The sequence below is a fragment of the Clarias gariepinus genome, chromosome 4, assembly GCF_024256425.1.
Source record: "Clarias gariepinus isolate MV-2021 ecotype Netherlands chromosome 4, CGAR_prim_01v2, whole genome shotgun sequence".
Classification (NCBI taxonomy): domain Eukaryota; kingdom Metazoa; phylum Chordata; class Actinopteri; order Siluriformes; family Clariidae; genus Clarias; species Clarias gariepinus.
This window is the reverse complement of record NC_071103.1, coordinates 30,618,495-30,639,539: the sequence shown is the minus strand read 5'-3', so window position 1 is coordinate 30,639,539 and position 21,045 is coordinate 30,618,495. Positions and strand designations below refer to the sequence as shown.

The following is a 21,045-nucleotide window of genomic DNA, read 5'->3' as shown; positions in this document are numbered from 1 at the left end:
ATGTACAGTATGGGAGGCACAGATAAGAGTTTAAAGTACTTGGTTTACAGCAGGACAGCAGTTAGCTCAAAACATATTTTGCTACACTATTTTGATTCATACACCTGATTTTTACTCCTGTTTTAGTTGAACAGATTTTTTTCATGTCTTACAAGTTGGCATATGAACAATTAGGGATTCTATGAGGGAGTAACAAAATACAAAGTAGGTGCATGTTGTCTAAAATGTGTCTCTAGAATTATTAGTACATTTCATGTAGGTAAACACAGAGTTATGTTTAAAATGAGTAACAAAAATCTTTTTTTAAACATTGCATTTTTTTCTCTCATTGATTTTAAAGTTATTGCCTTTTTTAAAATAAAATATTTGCTGATATCTGATCTGAAACAAATGACAAGACTAAGCTTCTCTGTAATCTTTAATAAGGTCTTGGACGCCAGAGATGCATATCCTGGCATACATTTTCATGGAAAATATTCCAATTCAGTATGGAACAATACATTTATGATTTAAAATGCATGTTTTTTGTTGCCATATGTTGAATCTTGGATGATGTTTAAAATGATGACTGAATGCCCTCTTTTTGTTCACTTATTTGGGGAGTCATAAACCATTTGTAAAGTATCAATGGAAAACACGTTTGCTCTTTTTATCAATTAACCTGCAAGTGCTATTTACAATTTCACAAATTTTACTTTGACATACAGTTAAAATAACTCCTTAAGTTAAACTAAAACTCAACTAAACTAATGATATTTGACAGTATCAACACTGAAAATAAACAAGCTAGAAGTTTTTACAGCATTTATTTCAATAAGAATTTTAGATATCTCCTTCTTACTGCAATATTGTTAAAGTTGATCGTTAACTGTTGATCAGTTCTTACATTTATTACAATGAACTAGCACAATAATGCTAGACAGCAGATATCTATTGTTGCCTACAGTACACGCACTTAGCTAGATTTATTTACAAATTGTAGTTGGAAGCTGAATAGCTTACATTAGCCATAAACAATTAGGTAGAACTACAGAAATTGTTCTTAAATTATGTTATATATGGTCTTAGTTATACTGTATATCTGCAAATATAATAAATAATTAATAAATAAATAAGGTTTTCCTGCTGAGAAAATTGCAGTTCGGGAACACTAAATCTGTTTATGCAGTGGAGAAGGAGCCATGCGTAGGCTTTTTTTTTTTTTTTAACAGGCCTGATGACGAATAACTTGGACACATAGGTTTGTTGGTCCCAGTTAGAAATTGGAAATCTGAAGCTATCATGTATTGTCAGACATTGGTTAGGTTTAGGGTTCTAGGTCTGGTTCATTGTTGATACTTTTGATTAATTAGGCCAAAAATTACTTAAAATCTTTGACTTATGACTTAGAAGATACAAAAAAAGTTTGTGTTAAAAACCGTCACTGTGCTGTATAAAAGAAATCAAACTGATTTGATTGAATATTCCTCACCGTTTTATAAATAAACCACCCTTATGTGTCATGAAACAAGAATGCTAAAATATATGCAGCAACTTTACACACTGTTTGCATGTTTACTATAATGGCAAAAATATATCGTTTTTTTTGTATCATTTATTAATTTTACTGAATTAATATGCTTTTTCAAATCAATATACTTTATACACTTTAGCTGGTATAAGGGCAATTATTTTAACTTACAGTAGAAAAATGCACACTGTCAAAGATGTTTGGGATTTAAGGTGCTTTTATTTATTTTTTCTCAGAGTGTTAATGGAAATATGATCAAAAACTCTGCAAATACTTATACAGGAAGGTTCACTCTTCATCATGTCCTTTCTGTAACAGAGAAGAGAATTTGTCCTTCTTAATTAAACAGACTTTGTTTTTCAGGTGCTATTGCTTACAACTTAAACTTGTTTACTTGCCTTGGAACCAGTGTCACGGCTCTTAGCTCTCAACTTGTTAACCTGAGACTCTGCAATATCTGCTCTTTCCTCAGCCTCATCTAGCTCATGCTGCAGTTTGCGGAACTTCCCAAGATTGGCATTAGCTTGCTCCTCCTTAAAATTAAAAACACAGTAAATGACAAATACAAAACAAACTGTAAATTAAAAAAAAAAAAGTGGATTGTTTGAGCAATGAACTTACAGCCTCCTCAGCAGTTCTCTTGTAGGACTTGACCTTCAGCTGAAGTTTGTCCACCAAGTCCTGCAGACGGGCCAGATTCTTACGGTCCTCCTCAGTCTACAGAACAAAAAGCAGGAACATATGAATATGCCATTTTTCTTTGTTAAAATATTATTAGAGAGTGCAAATTGAACTTTAATAATAAAGGAAATAACCTGGTAGGTCAGCTCCTTAATACGCCGCTCATATTTACGAACACCCTTAATTGATTCACTAGCTTTTCTTTGTTCCATCTCCACTTCACCTTCCAGATCTCTGACCTAAAATATTTATGAAAACAAATGTAATTGATGTAACAAGTAGATGATTTATAGTAACATCAGTTTGAAGATAAAGTAATGAATAGAAATGAATATACCCTGGCCTCCAGTTTCTGGACCTGCTTCTTGCCACCTTTCATGGCAATTTGCTCAGCTTCATCCAGACGATGCTGGAGGTCTTTTATTGTCTGCTCCATGTTCTTCTTCATGCGCTCCAGGTGAGCACTGGTGTCCTGCTCCTTCTTTAGCTCTTCTGCCATCATGGCAGCATCAGTGATGGCCTTTTTGGCTTTTTCCTCAGCATTCCTGCACTCTTGGACAGCCTCCTCTACCTCAGTCTGCAGCTGGGAGGTGTCTGTCTCTAGTTTCTTCTTCTGGTTCAGCAAGCTAGTGTTCTACAGATATAAAGTGTTAGTTTAAACATCCCATAGGTCATATTCCACCAAATCTACAATGTAAATGAAAATAGGAATCCATATCTTACCTGAGAGTGCAGTAGCTGAACCCTCTCACTGACATCCAGCAATTCTTGCTCAGCCAGTTTGCGGCCTCTCTCGGTCTGCTCTACCAGGGATCTCAGTTCATCCAGTTCAGCCTGCAGCAGATTGTTGCGTCTGTCCACAATAGCAATGTTCTCCTTGAGATCATCATTAGCACGGAGAGCATCGTCAAGCTGCAGTTGAGAATCCTGTAGAGTAGAGATAAAATGTTTGTATACTGTGTTGCTTAGAAACCATCATTAATTCCAGATCATTTTATTTTGGAATGATCCAGATCATAATTTGTTATACCTTCAAATGTCCATGAACACTCTTCAGTTGTTTCTGGGCCTCTGCAGCCTGCCTGTTAGCCTGGCTGAGCTGGATCTCCATTTCATTTAAGTCTCCTTCCATCTTCTTCTTCACTCTCAGGGCTTCATTTCTGCTGCGAGTCTCAGCCTCTAGAGAGCTTTGCAGGGTGTCCACCACTCTTTGCTGGTTTCTCTTGGCCTGCTCCATTTCCTCATCCTTTTCAGACAGCTTACGTTCAATGTCAGCCTTCACCTGGTTGAACTCCAGTTGCGATCTAAGGATTTTGCCCTCTTCATGCTCAAGAGATGCCTGTTAGTAACAAATAACAATGTTAATTAACATTATTCCAAATGTCCTTAAATTCAAACCAAATCTCTTTTGATTTACCCTCCTTATGTTTTGTTTTAAAAGTGCAGGATCGTATAATAATGGAATGTGACCATTTTTTAAAATTCACCTCAGCTTCTTCAAGAGCGGCTTGGATCTCAGCCTTTTCCTGCTCCAACTGCTTCCTTATTTTTTCCAGCTCATGAATACTCTTCCCACTTTCACCAAGTTGTTCAGTAATATCAGAAATTTCCTCTGTTTAATAGAAAACATTTGATTAACACGCAATCTGAAAAGCAGTTAATGTTTTTGAACGATGAAGTAATAGCCACCTTGGAGGTTCTTGTTTTCCCTCTTCATGGTCTCCAAATGGTCCAGAGACTCCTCATAGGAATTCTTCAGTTTGAAGAGCTCAGTGCTTAGAGATCTGGCCTCTTTCTGAGTGCTTTCCAACTCAGATTGGGACTCCTCATACTTTTGCTTCCACTCAGCCAAGACCTGCAGAAATTGAACAAAGACATACATCTACTACTTGAGCAAACGTTTATGTAAAGCTAAAGTAGACAATAAGAATATATTTTCTTATGTAAAGATTAGATTTAATTTAATTAATTTGCAAATGACCAGATTTTAACAAGCATTACTAGTGCAAACAGCAAAATGTTAGCTTATAGTACATTGTACTTAATAAATGAACAAATGAAATTTGGATTTGATACCAAGTTTTAACGGAATTATTACAATATTGAACTAATATCAGTGTGTTTATTATCAAACCTTGTCAAAGTTTCTTTGCTTCTTGTCCAAAACAGCAGCAGCAGCATTGGACCTTTCCACATCGACCATGAGGTCTTCAATCTCATTCTGCAGTCTGTGTTTGGTCTTTTCCAGAGAGGAGCACTTGGCATTGACAGCTTCCACAGCTTCTTCTGCATCTTGCAGACGCTGAGCAAGTTTTTTCCTGATTTACATAAACATGTTGAATTAGTATACATACAGTATATACTACCTCACAAACCATTTTTTTTAAGGTATGAAATTTTCCAAACTAAAGTATTAATGTCTTTGATTGTGTTGTATGTTATCATGTACAAGGCACTAACTTCGCATCCTCCAGCTCTTCTGTTCTCTGGATAGCATCAGTTTCATACTTGGTCCTCCACTGAGCTACCTCAGAGTTTGCTTTGGAGAGACTGCGCTGTAGCTCAGCCTTAGCCTCCTGCTCCTCCTCATACTGCTCTCTGAGCAGGTCAGAATCATGACGAGCTGACTGCACTGCATGGGCCAGGGCATTCTTAGCCTGGAACGAAATTCAGTTCAAAGCATTATTATCAAGTAGGTTTTATTTGTTTTTTTGTTTGTTTGTTTTTCTGGTGGTTTAAACTTTTAATTATTGAGTATTAAAATGACCTTGACTTCCTCCTCCAGCTGTCTCTTGAGATCCTCAAGCTGCTGGGTAAAAGACTGTTTCCCTCTTGTCAGCTGAGAAACCAATGAATCCTTTTCTTCCAGTTGTCTGGCAAGCTCACCTGAAATAATAAGACCAGGTCTAAGATTCACTGAATGGATAATGATTCATTTTTGGTTGCCAATAGGCTTACCGTTTTCAGTCTGAAGCTTTGCCTTGTGCATTGAAAAATCATTGATTGTCCGCTGGCCTTCCTCAGCTTTGGTTCTGAATTCACTCATTTGATCCTCCAGAGTTCTACACATTTTCTCCAGGTTTGCCTAAAAATTTAAGACATTTTGTTAAGACACAATGTGCTCTTCTTAAAGGAGGAATGAACATTTTTGTATACACTGTGCATAAGTATTTATTGTTACCTTGGATTTAACAATCTGCTCCATGTTGGAGACCACATCATCCAGCTCCAGTCTCAGTTCACTCTTCTCCTTCTCAAGCTTCTGCTTCACTCTCTGAAGGTTGTCAATCTGCTCTCCCAGGTCTGCCACACTGTCAGCATGTTTCTTTCTAAGAGTTGCTGCAGTGGCCTCATGTTGCAGAGTGGCCTCTTCGAGGTCTCTGCGCAGTTTCTGGAACTCAGCCTCTCTCTTCTTATTCATTTCAATCTGGGCAGAAGTGGCACCACCAGCCTCCTCCAGCCTCTCGCTGATCTCCTCCAGCTCTCGTGCCAAATCTGCCCTTTGTTTCTCGACCTTGGCACGGGCAGCTCTCTCAGCCTCTAGCTCTTCTTCCAGTTCTTCAATACGAGCCTATTTCCAGAACATTGTTATTTTTAAATTACTAATTTAGTATATTTGTAAATATATAAAGATAAAGATTCCTTCAATTACTTGCAACTCCTTCAGTTTCTTCTGGAGTTGTGCTCCCAGTGCTTGCTCATCCTCAATCTTACTGTTAAGCTGGCTGATCTCAAAATCTTTTCTGTAAAGGCAAATTGATATTTTAGATATTCTGCCAAATACATGTTTTTAATTTCAGATTCTATATTTGAATTCATACTTTTTAAGTCTCTCCTCCATTTGCTGCTTGTCATTTTCCAGATCCATGACATTCTCTTGAGTCAACTTCAAGTCACCCTCAAGTTTTCTCTTAATTCGCTCAAGATCCATTCGAATTTTCTTTTCTTGCTCGAGAGAGCCTTCAAGCTGGAGAGTGTCATAAATAAAAGAAAAATTAAGATAATTGATTATTTTTTGTAAACATCTGTGAAAATAAGTTTATATAGCATCTAGGCTACCTACATCATCAACTTGCTGCTCCAGTTTAGCTTTGGCTTTGGTCAGAGTGTTGACTTTGTCCTCCTCACTCTGCAGATCATCCAGTGTTTGCTGGTGAGCTTCCTGGAGAGCTTTTTTCTCCTTGGTCAGTCTGGCAATGATTTCATCCAAAGCTGCCATTTCCTCAGTCAGGTTTTTAACCTAAAATGTAACAGTGCTTCAGTACTTGAAAACAGTGCATGCTTCTACCATCAACAAGCTGAATTAATGTAATGTAGATTACCTTGTTCTCAGTGGCATGTTTTTCCTTCTCCACTTTGGCCAGAGTAAGCTCCAGATCATCAATGTCTTTCTTCAGCTCAGAGCATTCATCCTCAAGCTTTCTCTTTTTTGCAACCAACTCAGAATTCATTTCCTCTTCATCTTCCAGTCTCTCAGTCAACTCTTTGCATTTTGCTTCAAGTTGGATCTTGTTCTTTATTAGACCTTCACATCGCTCCTCAGCATCTGCAAGATTATCTTGTTCCTACAAGTCAAGTTTAAAAGGTGGGAAGACAAGTTATTGTGCCAGTGAAACAAATAATGTTATGAAACACTGCCTAGAAATGAGAACATAAATGCTAAGATTTGTTATATTTGATATATTTGATTATTTTTACACAGAACATACGGATTGGACTTGGAGCTGTAAGTCATTCTTCTCTTGTAGAAGAGTGACCATCTTCTCTTCTAGTTCTTTCTTGCGGGCTTCAGATTTAGCATAGGCCTCCTTCAACTTCATGAATTCTTCTTTCATGTTGGCCATTTCTTTCTCAGCTTCAGCTGACCTCAGCAGAGGTTTAATCTTGAAGTACAGCTTCATCCAGGGCCAATTCTTGACACCCATAAAAGCACGGATATTCCACTGGATTACCAGCAAAGCATCCCTACAGAAATTAATTATCAATAAATATATGTTTTTTAAATATTAAAAAATAAACTATATTAAATGGCAGGTGTAACCTACCTCCTCTCGACAATCTTCTGAAATTCAATCCTTGAAAGAAGGCCACGAGCCCTGGCCTGAATACCAGTGAGAATGAGTGCAAGGCGGTCATCTCGCATCTCCTCTAGAGTACCCAGAAGACCAGCCTTGAAGAATACCTACACAGAAGTCAGTACATAGATTATGTATCAGATTAAAAAGGAGGTTCTTTAAAGTTATTAAAAGTTTCTTATTTAAAGTTTAAATTTTTGAAAGTCGTATACTAAACCTTTGTGTGTCCCAGTTTATACTGGTTGTGATCAATGTCTAGAGAGCCAAGCAGCTTCTCTGCACCTTTCTTGTTATCAATAAACTGCCCCTCAGGGATAGCAGCTGGATTCAGGATACGGTAACTGCAGGGGAATTAGGAATGAATAGGGATCTTGAATAAATATAGGGTTTTTATGTTGTTAAAACGGTATATATTACAATAATACAACTCACCGCTGTCTAAAGTCACCATACAAGATCCTGTTGGGGAAGCCCTTTCTGCAGATCCTGATGCCTTCCAGTACACCGTTACAGCGCAGTTGGTGCATCACAAGAGGATTCTCCATAGCCCCAGGAGTCTTGGTCTCATTGGGGATGAGGCAGCGGACAAAGTGTGGGTGTGTGGATTTTAAATTTGTCATCAACTTGTTCAAGTTCTCCTGTAGAAGCCATCACAGGAAGTTTAGGTTGGATTACTGCATATATTTTCTGCACTATAGTGTAAGCAGTGGTTAACAACTCACGCGATGGAGAGCAGACACAGTCTGGAATGAAGAACCCTTCTTTTTTCCACCTTTGCCTCCCTTTCCACCAGAATCAGCTATTTAAAAAAAGCAAGTATATCATCAGAAATTTAAGTTAAAATATATTAGCTTTCCTTTCCCTTTCAGATATTTAAGTTTTCCTGATATCCCTAGTCTTGTGGCCAAATTTTTTTTTTTTAAACATGCTAAATATATTGTCAGTTTGGACTGCATATAATGTTATATCTGCTTTTGTGGCACAAATATATGCTTACGCTGTTAATAACTTTTTATGCTCCAACTTCACAAGTCTTATTCACATTGTGATTGCTCCCTAGTATGTATTCCTCCCACCACTGAGACAGTCACTGGCAGACATTGTATTCTCATTTGAGATCACATCTGGCCCCATGACAGAAACTTTACATTTGTTCTAACCATTTATTTTTTTGCAAAAACCCTTACCTGAGTCAGCTCCAGCATAACCAGCAAACAGATTGGATAACAGCTTAAGAGTAGACTTTTGGTAAAGTCCTACTACAGTTTCATTGAGTGGATCCTTATTCTTCACCAGCCAGTTGTTAATGTTGTAGTCAACAGTGCCAGCATAATGAACCAGGGCAAAGTGGGCCTCTGGTCTACCCTTCACAATCCTGGGCTTCTGGAAGTTACCAGATTTGCCCAAGTGATTGTCATAAAGCTTAGCTTTAAATGTGGCATCACTGGCCTTGGGGAACATGCACTCCTCTTCAAGGATTGACATGATACCCATGGGCTGAAATTCAAACAGGAAGTGGTCATTATTTTCCTCAAATATGAAGTAATTTTTTGTTATGTACATATTTACATACATACATACATTATATTGGCTTACCTTTTCAATAAGCTCAATGCAAGCCTGCAAATCCATGCCGAAGTCGATGAACTCCCATTCAATGCCCTCTTTCTTGTATTCTTCTTGCTCCAGCACAAACATGTGATGGTTGAAAAACTGCTGCAACTTCTCATTAGTGAAGTTGATGCACAACTGCTCAAAGGTGTTGAACTGCAGTAGAAATACATTGACATGAATGAAGCCCAAAATATACATAAAAGTACCAGCAATATGAATGAAAATTTAAAAGCAGTACTGATTATCACGTACATCAAAGATCTCAAAGCCAGCGATATCCAGCACACCGATAAAGTACTGGCGAGGCTGCTTGGTGTCCAGAGATTGATTAATTCGCACAACCATCCAGAGGAACATCTTCTCATATACTGATTTTGAAAGAGCACCAATTGCATAGTACACCTAAAAATAATAGTCATATTAAAATGGGCAATGACTACATCATAAGAAACGGTAAGTTATACAGTAAAATAGAAGGAAAAAAATGTTGTTACCTGTTGGACATTCTGTCCCTTAGTGACCCATTCATTTCCGACTTTGACTCTTGGGTGGCACAAACCCTTAATCAGGTCGGCAGAGTTCATGCCCATCAGATATGCGACTTTGTCAGCATCTGTTTAGATAATGAAGATATTGTGACATAATGTATTGCAAATTATTTAATACAGCATGTATTGCTATACCCACCACTACCCAATAATATTGTCTTAAGGTCATAAAGACTGACCCTCAGTGCCGTCAGCCTCAGCCTGCTCCTCTCTTTGCTTTTGCTTGAACTTCATGTTACCAAAGTGCATGATGGCACCAGTCAGCTTATAGATGCCATTCTTCTCTTCTTGGGTAAAGCCCAGCACATCAAAAGCTTCCTGTAGACCAAATGCAGAGTATTATATGTTGCATAATGTATAGAAAAGTATAATTAAAGTGCTTATACTATTAAAATTTTAGAATTTTAGAAGAATGTATGTACATCAGTAGCAATAAGCTCTTCAGCATCATTAATTGAGGCCACTTGTGTCTCTCCTTGGGAGATGTAGGCATAGTCGTAAGGGTTGTTGGTGATGAGCAACATTTCTGTAAAATTAACAAAAAATTGCATTTACATATTCATCTCCATGTATTGCATGCACCACTGTTTATATCAGCAAGACTTTTTTTCTCCCATGTTATTTAACTCATTTTCTAAATACACTTTTTACCAATAAAACTTTTAACTGCTGGAATTGATTCATGACCCAGCAACAACAAACATTTCTTGTTATTCCTATATCAAGCATGGTACTTTGTAGCGTAGGCAGAAACTTGCACTCACCCAACAACTCTGGTTTCCTCTGAGACAGAATCTGGTAGAAGATGTGGTAGTCTCTCTCAGCCTTGAGCTGGAAGGTCACACGAGACTTTTCCAGTAGATCTAAATAGAAATTTATATGTTAAAATCTATAATTTCATGAACATTTCTTTGGACTTTATAAAGATTTATATAAATTATGTTGTACTTACATGTCTCAATGTCGGCAGAGGACAATTTTCCACTGACACCGAAGTGAATACGGATGAATTTACCCTGTGTGTGAATAAGATCATATAAGTTTTACATATTACCTATATTTTTACATAATAGCTAGAAATCAGTATAAATTAAACTTACAAAACGAGATGAGTTGTCATTTCTGATGGTCTTGGCGTTACCAAAGGCCTCCAGAGCTGGGTTACACTGGATGATTTGATCCTCCAAGGTACCCTAAAAAGTGATCGTATGCATTAAATGACTTTATGATTAGGGCAAGTGTGTGTAAATTATTGTCTTAATGAAATGACTTATTAACCTTTTTCTCTGAAGATGCATCTTTCTTTCCTGATGTTGCTGCAATGCTAGCAAAGTACTGGATGACTCTCTTGGTGTTCACAGTCTTTCCTGCACCGGATTCTCCACTAGTGATGAGAATTAAGTCATATGTTCATCAATAAACATTAATTGTGTTGTAAGTGCTTTTAAACATTGAGGTATGTTTTCAACTTACGTGATAAGGATTGACTGGTTCTCTCTATCTGCATTTAAAAAAATATATATATAAAAAAAAGTTAGACATTTTTAAATCCACAATTGTGCACATCTTAAACCTGAATGGTATTACTGTACAGTACAACCCATTTAGTTTACCTGCAAGCATGTACTGGTAGGCATTATCAGAAATGGAGAAGATATGAGGAGGAGCTTCACTCCTCTTCTTGCCTCTGTAGGCAACAACAACTTCCTGGTTGTACACTGGCAGCCACTTGTAGGGGTTGACAGTTACACAGAAAAGTCCTGAGTAGGTCTGAAAGAGAAATGTAAGGATAGAATAAACATCATTATTATTAACATCTCTATTATTATTAATCTATAGGTGTCATATAAAATTTTTACTCACGTAGATCATCCAGGCTGCGTAACGCTCTTTGAGGTTAAACAGCACAGCAGGTTCATGCAGGAAGGTGAACATCGCCATGTCCTCGATTTTATCGAACTTTGGCGGGTTTTGAGGGTGAACATCGCACTCCTTTACAGTAACAGTCTGTGAAATAGGGAAAAAATGACTTAAACCATTGAACAACTGCCAAAATGGTTGTTTACTAGTTTCTTTTGGACTCAGAGCTCTACCTTCCCAAACTCAGTGTTGACAGTGACTTTGTCTCCATCGCGACTGGTGATTGAGCCCTTGACATACTCAACTTCAGGATCCGCCACAAAGCATTCTCTTTTTATGTCAAAAGGGCGTGTCTGGGCCTCCAGACGCTCCCTGTCTGACTTGCGCAGAAAAGGTGCTGCAGGGCCAAACTCTTCCATTAATGCATCACCCATCCTGAAGTCTAGAGACTGTCCTGCCTGCTTTTAAGCCTTCAAGTTCTTTTTTTGTTCCGCCAAGTTGATGTTATGCTAACAATAGAAGGAAGAATTGGTACATGTATTATTTTATACAATTCTTTCTTCTTATCACACATTTAAAATTTGGATTAAAAATTTGGATATAATTAAATGATGATAACGCTACATTCCAGGCCTACGATATACAAGATCATCATAAATCTGCTAATGCCCAGTGTTATTTAAATAAAATAAACTAAAGTAGTTAGGTATGGTATTGTATTGTATTGTATTGTATTGCTCCACAAGAAGCTGCATTCTCCTGCTAGGACCTTGTCTTCTCTACAGTACTTACCTTCAAGCAGTAGAGTGGTGTCTCTCTGGTAGAATCTGTGCCCCCTTTTTAAAGGGAACCAATCATCCTAAAAAGGTCATAGACGGATGAACAACAATAGTTCAGCTAATTTGAAGATGAACATCCCCCTTGTTTCCACCCTGGTTGGTTGGAGGAGGTTACCAAGGGATTGGCATATATGGTATTTGTTAGCAACAGGTTTCAAGAAGGTAGTAACAGATTTCTCTTGTAACATCATTACCACCACCCTAGCTAGAAGCTCCTTTTACGATGTTATGACAGGTTAAATATAAAAAAAGAATAACACTGAAAGAATAAGCTCCAATTTGATTGTCTTCTTAATGTTGGCTATTTTTCTCAATTCCAGTTGTTCAAGTATGTACTATTATATTGACTTTTTTTTAGCTGCTTATAATTTTATATGATAATTAGAGTAGTCACATTTTTAGCATCATATTTGGCTTGGGTTTCTGTCCTCATTGGACGTGCATTATTTTATTGTACTGTGCATATTTTCACAAGAGATAGGTGCCACAGCTGTTAATGTTTCAAGTGCTTATTTTGCTCTCTATTTAATTGTTTAATTATCTTAAAACTACAACAACAAAAAAAAAAAACCATCCTGGTATTATCCTAATGTGATGACTTTAAAAAATGTTTTTAATACCTTTGTAATATTTTTTATTGGAGTGTTTATGTAGAGTGACTCATTAATAAGTTATTGGTTAGTTTGTTTCTGTTTAGAAGTGATGATTATGATGCAGGTATTACGCATGGAATAAGCATGTAGTCCTTTTTAGAGTACAGGGCATAGTTGGACTGAATGTGAAAGATGGTCATTAAGGATGGAGTTATTACTTCTGAGTGATGATAGTGAATGGGTGAGAAATGCAAATGAAATTTATATGAAAAGTGTATGCATATTGAATTCATTTTGTTTATCAGCAGGCATAAAAGTCATGGAGAGCAAGGTCACAAGCTTATGAGGAATATTGAAACGGGGCGTTACTTATCCTGATCTTTTTATAATTTCAGAAAAATTAATGAAAGATAAGTAAAAAAAAAAAGATTACTACTATAATATCTGAAATCAGACTATGTCTGTCTTAAATGGACTGTGTATCTTTAATTAGCATTAATTAATTATTTGTTGTTTAACATAATTAAATTAATAACTATATAAAAAAATGAACCCAGTTTCAATTACTAAACGCTTAGTACAAAGAAAAGCATTGTCCAAAAAAAACCCAAATATATTTATTGTTCTCAAAGTCAGAGGCCAACAATGCTGCCAGGACGTCATATACATTTTGAAAACCCCTAGCAGGTGCTAACATACTATTGTAAGGACCTGTGACTTCTTGAAGATGCCGAGGACTAACACCCTCACACTATTTACCCTAGCCCCCGACCTCCTGGAACGTTCCATTTTGAATACAATAGTAGCACGTAAGAGGTCCATTCTCAGCTGTGCAGGCCCCTCAAGTAGTCAGCACTCCCTCTGTTCAAGGTCACCAACACAGCCATTTGAACATCTTAAAAGATGGCTGTCTATTGTTGGTCGTAAAGCAGGTCATCGTGTCACTTGATTTGCATTAACACATGGTATGGCAATTTTAGATCGTTTAGGAATCCTTTGTATACCCTAACTGACGTGTGACATTTGTTAGCACTGGAAACAAATGTAGCAGTGTAGGTTACAGTTCTCTGAGGCATCTTCTGCTTTTGTATTACACAATATCTGTACTGTAAGCAGTTAGTTCTGTTCTGATTGTGTGTTTTAAAATAATGCCATCTCTTCCTTTGCTGAACATGTTTAATATTTTTTAGTTTAAAAATCGATAGCTTCTGATGAACCTATTAAATGTACTAAACAAATGCCCAAAATTAATTCAAAATATTCTTGAGACATAGAAAGGAAAAAAATTAAGGACATGCTGGCAGATCCAGCTTTATACACTGTCTGGCCTCTAAGATTTCATACACAATATTTGGCCAATTCATGGGTGAAAATAATTCCTCATGCTCCCAGAACCACTCTTTCACAATTTGAGTCCATGAATATGCCTGTGCTATCAGGCAATAAGAAACTCCATAAATGTGATTACTTGGTCAGTCAGTACATCAGTACACAATTCAATCAAAAATGTAGTCAATTAGTACGGTGGCCATGAAGTGCAAAACAAATTAACAAAACTAAAAACAAAATAACAAATTTAAAACCAAATTAACAAAACGGAAAACAAAATGACTAATATCTGACTGGCCGAGGAGTGCTAGTACAGGAAGTACTGTAGTAGCGGTAGATTTGTGTGTGTATGAATATGCAAACATTATTGTGGTTTCAAATATGCCGTTCTTACGGTGACCCTAAAGTCAGTTTTGTTAATTTTTTGCACTTCACAGCCATCATACTTTAAAGTGAAGCAGAACACACAAGAAACAAAGATCAAGAAACAAGTTCCTACTTCCTGTATATCTTGAGTGACAGATGTTTCATCCAATCAGCGGTAAGCATTTCATTCGCAAACTATACCTACCTTTTCCGGTTTTCAGGTCATCAGCTGACTTCATTTTATTGCCACATAATGTTGCTGAGGCTAGACCTGAGCAATTAAAGCAACCCCAGATCATAACACATACGGACTCCAGAGGTTTGTACAGTGGCCACTATGCATGATCATTTCATAAGCTTTACTTCATACCCTGACACACCCATCACTCTGGAATAAGGTCAATCTGGCTCATCAGACCACATGATCTTTTTCCGTTGCTCCAAAATCCAAGCTTTATGCTGCCTAGCAAATTTAAGCCTTTTTCCTGATTAGCATCATAAACAAGTGGTTTATTATAGCCACAAAGTTGTTTAGTCCTAATCATTGTGGGTATAGAAATGTTCTTACTTTCATCAATAAACATAGCTATAGCAATAAGCATAGGTTTTTAAGTGTTTAAGTAGTCTCCATTCATGATTTTTTTCCCCAGCCACATTTCTTCCACAAAGTTTGATTGCACTATCGTTCCAGGTTTTAATAATACCAGAGGTGTAAAGAGTATCTGAAAACCATACTTGAGTATAAGTACAGATACCATACTGTAAAAATGACTCCATTACAAAGTACAAGTCACCAATTCCAATAAGACTTGAGTAAAAGTCTTTAAAAGTTAAAAAAAAAAAAAAAAGGTATCCTATTTTAAAAGAACTTAAGTATTTTACTCATACTGAATGTAGGCTCAAAGAACACCAAGAAATGTGAAAAACAAGAAAGTTTATTTATGAGATTTTATTTCTCAATATAGATATGAAATTGAACACTTCAATATTTCAAAATGGCAGAACAAAAGTCAGTCAAACTCAAATGTTCAAAAAAGGCACAAGTAAAAGATCCCCCCCCCCCACACACAAAAAAATAAATAAATACATTTCAGTCTACAATGGACAAAATAAATAAATAAATAAATTCAGAGCGGACTTTGACTTGAGTTACCTCTCAGTCTCAGAGGGGGCAATATTTTAATTCAACTTCAACAAAAGCTGGTTTTCAAAGTTCTTGCAACTTATTCTACCTCTTTTTGTACTGAAAATGAGGCCAGCACTGCTAAAAAGTCGCTCGCAAGCAGCAGATGAAGGTAGAGGAGTGATACCGCCTCTTTGGCCCAAGCAATTAGCCATGGCTGATAAAGATGCCTACTTGTCACGCACAATTACAATGTAATGAGTAACGGTAAGTGTCCATTCAAATTTACTGGAGTAAAGAGTACACAATTCAATCAAAAATGTAGTCGATTAGTACGGTGGCCATGAAGTGCAAAACAAATTAACAAAACTAAAAACAAAATAACTAAAACCAAAACAAAATAACAAATTCAAAACCAAATTAACAAAACGGAAAACAAAATGACTAATATCTGACTGGCCAAGAAGTGCTAGTACAGGAAGTGCTAGTACAGGAAGTACTGTAGTAGCGGTAGATTTGTGTGTGTATGAATATGCAAACATTATTGTGGTTTCAAATATGCCGTTCTTACGGTGGCCCTAAAGTCAGTTTTGTTAATTTTTTGCACTTCACAGCCATCATAGTTTAAAGTGAAGCAGAACACACAAGAAACAAAGATCAAGAAACAAGTTCCTACTTCCTGTATATCTTGAGTGACAGATGTTTCGTCCAATCAGCGGTAAGCATTTCATTCGCAAACTATACCTACCTTTTCCGGTTTGTATCTGACTGGCCGAGAAGTGCAATACAAATTAACAAAACGGAAAACAAAATAACAACCAAAAACAAAACCACAACCCCCCCCTAAAAAAAAAATAGTTTGGGGTTTTGTTATTTGGTTTTTAATTTGTTTTCCGTTTTGTTAATTTGTATTGCACTTCTTGGCCAGTCAGATATTAGTCATTTTGTTTTCCGTTTTGTTAATTTGGTTTTGAATTTGTTATTTTGTTTTGGGTTTTGTTATTTTGTTTTCACAACAAAATTTTTTTGCACTTTATGGCCACCGTAGATTAGAGAGTAAAAGTTGCTTATATTTTTAATACTCAGTACAAGTACAAAGTAGCCAAAAAAATACTTAAGTACAGTAACGAAGTCCATTTACTCAAATACTTTACGCCAAAGGATAATACAGTATGTTGAAGGGTTCTTGAAGCAGTTCCAGTAATTTCAAATCTCCTTAGTTGTTTTCTTTGCTTGATGTAGCCCAATACTTTGACACTCCTGAAATGGTGACTTGTTTGGCCAGGCAGTTTATTTGTCACTCATCTTACCTATGTACAGTACTAAGTTTACTGTTATTAAATTAAGATGTTAAGCAATTTTTAGCAGTTAGTAAGTCATATTTCTTAAGATGTATCTACAGTAATTCGCCATGAACAGTTTCAGAACAATAAATTTATTACTATATTATACATGTATTTTTTACCATATCTTTTAATGATAATTTTAGATTTTATCTCAATGTGTTAGACTTGTATTTTGTATTCCTATATTAATATTCCTTTTAAGATCTTCACTCATTCCAGTTTTCTTTCTTCAAAATCTGGCAGCACTTGCCCCATCGACCCTGGAGGTGCAAGGCTACAGTGCGAAACACTACGCCACCGCACTCAATATATTGCACAGTATGATGTTATTCCAAATTATTTATATATATTAATATATTCATATATCAAAAAGTATATATATTATATTTGCGTGACAAAAGGTTATAGTCACCTACATGATTACAAGATTCATGCATTGAAAATAAGAAAATGGAGCGAATTTATTGCTGATCACGTGAGAGCCTATATAAAGATCTACAGCATTCATTCGTCCCTGGACGTCTGTTGTTGTCTGTTTAGCTGGTGCCTAAGTGATTTGTTTCCTTCATATTGTTTCCTTTCTTTTGTCCTTGAGGACGAAGATAACCCTGTGAAATTCCTCATGATTGCCTCCCTATTATTGAGAAGGGCAGCTATGTTGCGTGCTGCATTGTGATTTGAGTGTCAGCAGATGGTGTGTCCCTGAAGGTGCCACATTAATCATGACGTCCTGTCACTTACAAATTCTGTGTCCATTTTTGAAACCTGCAGCTACTTAAGTTACAAAGGCTATTGAGATCAAGGTCTAGGACATGTGATGCACAACAACAAGTGTTATCAACCGTGTACATTTTGAAAATGCTTAATTGTCTGTAGTCATTTATCTCAGAATAGAAAATAGCATTAATCTGAGTGAACTACTTTTTACAATTACAATTACTTTTTTATTGTTATTAAAATACCTTGATTACCAAAGGTGTACTTGTGGAGTGTATTAACTGTGAGAAAGACTTACTGCATGTCTAAGTACTGCTGTGCTTCTGTACTGCTTCTGTACTTAAGAGCTGCCAAACTGCTAGTCTCAGCAAATGGGAAATGTAATGGCTTAATTATCTGCAAAGACCTATGGATCAATTGTGTTCCTGAGAACTTATGGAAGACAGTATGTTCCCAGTGTAAAACAGGTCCTAATATAGCATAGCAGGTGAAGCTTGCAACACGCCACTTCACACATACATACATACATACATACATACACATGCACACATGGAGTTGGGTCCTGCTCTCTTCTACGTCACTATGATCAGATGAAATATACTTTCTGTTTTACTCCCAGGAGTGACATACAGGACATTGCTGCTGTAAGAGGTAAGGAGAACCATTATTATTATTTTATTAATAGTTTATTAGTTTTAGTTTACTTTATTATTATTTATTATTACTTTACTAATAGCGCACATAAATTCAAACTATTAGTAAATCTTAAATTTCTTATTCACTATGTAATTTCATCTTGTTTATTTCTTGCTTGATTCATTTAGAAGTCACTTTACATTTTACCACATTTGTATCTGTAATCTTTGTAATGCTTTGATTTAGATACAGTACTACCAGAACGGTACAGTATTCATTGCAAAATTAATTCCTTGCATTTAAAAAATTTATTTTATTTTGACACATTTTTTTTTATCTAAAGTATCACAGTGGCAGCAGTGGAGATGTTTACTGTAAGTAATATTTACAGCATTCTTACTGTAATGTGTATAATAATGGCAACATACTTTGTAATATTTTTAAATAGAGTGCAGAACTTTGTTTTTCATACAAGACTAAACACATATATTACTGTAAAGAAATCTTCTGCTACCATGTTAGATTTGTACTGTATAATATTGCCAGATCTTATGATAATAAATCTGCTAATAATTATTTCAGTTTCATTTCCACAATAATTTCAGTTTACATAATAACATACACTGCTGCACAAAAGTTTACTTTTGGGATCACTTAGAAACATACACAAAATTAGTCTGAATAGAAAATATAGCAAAAGAACAAGACATGCTGGCATTGTCAGAGTTAGATTAAAATAATGATTTTGGTGGAAATGATGAATATGTTCTTCAAACTTTGCGTCCATTAAAAGAAAAAAAGCTTTTGCAGCAATTACAGCCTGACAGACATTCTAGCCGTTAATTTTTTAAGATGATCTGATAAGATTTTACCCCATGCATCCTGGAGCATCTCCAAAAGATGGATTAGCTTGATGGAGTCTTCCTCCATAACGTACAGCTCAATTGGGTTCAGATCCGGAGACTATGCTGGCCGCTCCATTACAGAATACAGTCAGAATTCCGGCTAACTTTGTTTGTAAAATGGGTAAAATTGTTTGCATTTTCTGACAATGAAAAATGGAAAGTAAAAAATTTTAGTGATCCTCTAGGTTTTTTAATGCATATATTCTACCTTAATTTTACTTTAGCCATAATTTAATTTAATATTTATATGAATATTAATATAATGGATTTATATTAATATGAATAGTGTTGTAAACAGTAAAAAAGCTTTAAAACAATATATTAATGTTAAAATTACATAAATTATTCACACAGTTACATTTAAAACATTTATCAAGGTCATACCAAACATATAGACATAATTAATGTTTTTTTATTAACTAATTTATTATATTTTTCTAATAATTAAAAAAGGTCATTTTAGGCAGACACATACAAATAGTTAGCAGATTACAAAGAACTTAATTGACTTAGCAGATCATATATGTTGCAAATTTTTTTAGCTGCTAATTCTAATGTTTTGTCCAAGAGTGGACAAATGAGAAAATTTTATTTGTCTCTTTTTTGTACATCAGTGTACTCCTTTTTTTTTTTTTACTGGTATGTTTTTGAGTTTCTGCTTTGCTTATTGTTGCAAAATATCATCTGGTTTTGTTTTATTTTGTAAGTGACCTTGAGACTGAAAAGCTGAGGTGTGCTACTACAAATAATATTAATAATAATAATAATAATATATTCATACAATAATAATAATAATAATAATAATAGTAATAATAATAATAATAATTATTCATAATATTATTGTTATTATTATTATATAAATATCATTTTTTATTATTTACATTACTATTATTATTTATTATATTATCATTATTATTATCATTATTGTTGTTGTTGTTGTTGTTGTTTTAAAACACAAGTTCCTGACTCTTTATTGCAGTTCTACATAATTATGCAGAATCTATATAATTCTGCATAATGTTTGATAATTACACATTTTCTCACACTTTTTAAACTAATTTCCACCTTCTTTAAAATTCTTTAAAGTTGCTTTGCGATAATTATGATTGTTAAAAGGGCTATATAATGATTGTTAAAAGGGCTATATAATGATTGTTAAAAGGGCTATATAAATAAAACTGAATCAAATTGAATTTAATTAAATTCTATGAAATTAACAATGTACAAAATCTAAGAGTTTACAGTTAATTGTTTAATAATTAATTTTATTTGTCAGTAAAGGGCATCCAGCATAAAACCTGAATCAAAGCTGTGTGCAGATCAAAGGGTCGACCCCTTAATGGGAGAACTTATATTATTAGAAAAATATTTTTGTAAATAAATTTTATGTATATTTTTTGCTATCTTTATTGTTTAGTTCAGTTTAGATCTTACTAATGTTTAACTGCTTTTAATTCTAATACTTTCACATATACAATGGGGGTCCAAAAAATATGATACTCTACAGTATAAACATAAAATGAGTGAAATGTTTAAATATTTCAAACAATAAAAGTAAATGTTCAGTATATTTTATATTTAACATTTAAGATTTGGCACTATTTCTAGGTTCCTTTTTAAATTTTAGCAAATGTTTGATATTGGCCATGTTAACTGCTTTGTACAGAAGTTAAAATTTTGCTTAAGTCTAATCTCATTTACATCGCATGTGGTCAGATGACATTTGGATTGGATATGGATTAAATCTAGAATAGATTTAATAGGTTATCCACAAATGTGTTAATTCCATACCAGCTTAAGGGCCCATTGTCATTAAAGTAAAAATAGGATGTTATATAAATTATTTTGAAATCTCAAAATAATGTATATTTCAAAGATTTAACGTTTCACTTAAATTGTTTTG

The 21,045-nt window shown here is 35.2% G+C and overlaps 1 protein-coding gene and 1 long non-coding RNA gene across 3 annotated transcripts in view; one reads left to right on the top strand and one right to left on the bottom strand.

Moving 5' to 3' along the window:
• Nucleotides 1–1,709: 1,709 nt before the first annotated feature.
• Nucleotides 1,710–11,793, bottom strand: LOC128520089 (myosin-7-like). The gene is made up of 36 exons (XM_053494120.1): nucleotides 11,522–11,793; nucleotides 11,292–11,435; nucleotides 11,042–11,198; nucleotides 10,902–10,929; nucleotides 10,707–10,812; nucleotides 10,529–10,621; nucleotides 10,381–10,444; nucleotides 10,193–10,291; nucleotides 9,851–9,954; nucleotides 9,608–9,746; nucleotides 9,375–9,493; nucleotides 9,133–9,282; nucleotides 8,863–9,033; nucleotides 8,454–8,763; nucleotides 7,989–8,065; nucleotides 7,699–7,904; nucleotides 7,484–7,607; nucleotides 7,237–7,373; nucleotides 6,901–7,156; nucleotides 6,514–6,756; nucleotides 6,255–6,431; nucleotides 6,013–6,158; nucleotides 5,844–5,934; nucleotides 5,373–5,762; nucleotides 5,150–5,276; nucleotides 4,959–5,077; nucleotides 4,652–4,848; nucleotides 4,326–4,509; nucleotides 3,881–4,046; nucleotides 3,679–3,803; nucleotides 3,222–3,530; nucleotides 2,915–3,118; nucleotides 2,529–2,825; nucleotides 2,326–2,430; nucleotides 2,132–2,227; nucleotides 1,710–2,043 (listed from the first exon to the last, which is right to left on the bottom strand). Exons 1-36 carry the CDS (start codon nucleotides 11,720–11,722, stop codon nucleotides 1,891–1,893), a joined length of 5,814 nt encoding a protein of 1,937 aa, XP_053350095.1. The 5' UTR covers nucleotides 11,723–11,793; the 3' UTR covers nucleotides 1,710–1,890.
• A 6,357-nt stretch (nucleotides 11,794–18,150) lies between these two features.
• Nucleotides 18,151–21,045, top strand: part of LOC128520093 (uncharacterized) — a 37,892-nt gene continuing 34,997 nt past the window's right edge. Inside the window, exons 1-2 of one of the 2 annotated variants that reach the window (XR_008357907.1) lie at nucleotides 18,151–18,252; nucleotides 18,581–18,611. This is a non-coding gene — a long non-coding RNA (uncharacterized LOC128520093). Of the gene's footprint in view, nucleotides 18,253–18,544; nucleotides 18,612–21,045 lie in introns of those variants that run through there. The other variant, XR_008357908.1, reaches the window with a different exon arrangement.

What these genes read in the sequence shown, in the direction of transcription:
- LOC128520089 (XM_053494120.1), bottom strand. Translation starts at nt 11,722, where the DNA reads ATGGGTGATGCATTAATGGAAGAGTTTGGCCCTGCAGCACCTTTTCTG. An exon ending in TTATGCTGGAGCTGACTCAG is followed by an intron (nt 8,066 to 8,453) that starts GTAAGGGTTTTT and finishes TTTTTTAAATAG; the next exon opens with CTGATTCTGGTGGAAAGGGA. An exon ending in TATGGTGACTTTAGACAGCG is followed by an intron (nt 7,608 to 7,698) that starts GTGAGTTGTATT and finishes ATTCCCCTGCAG; the next exon opens with TTACCGTATCCTGAATCCAG.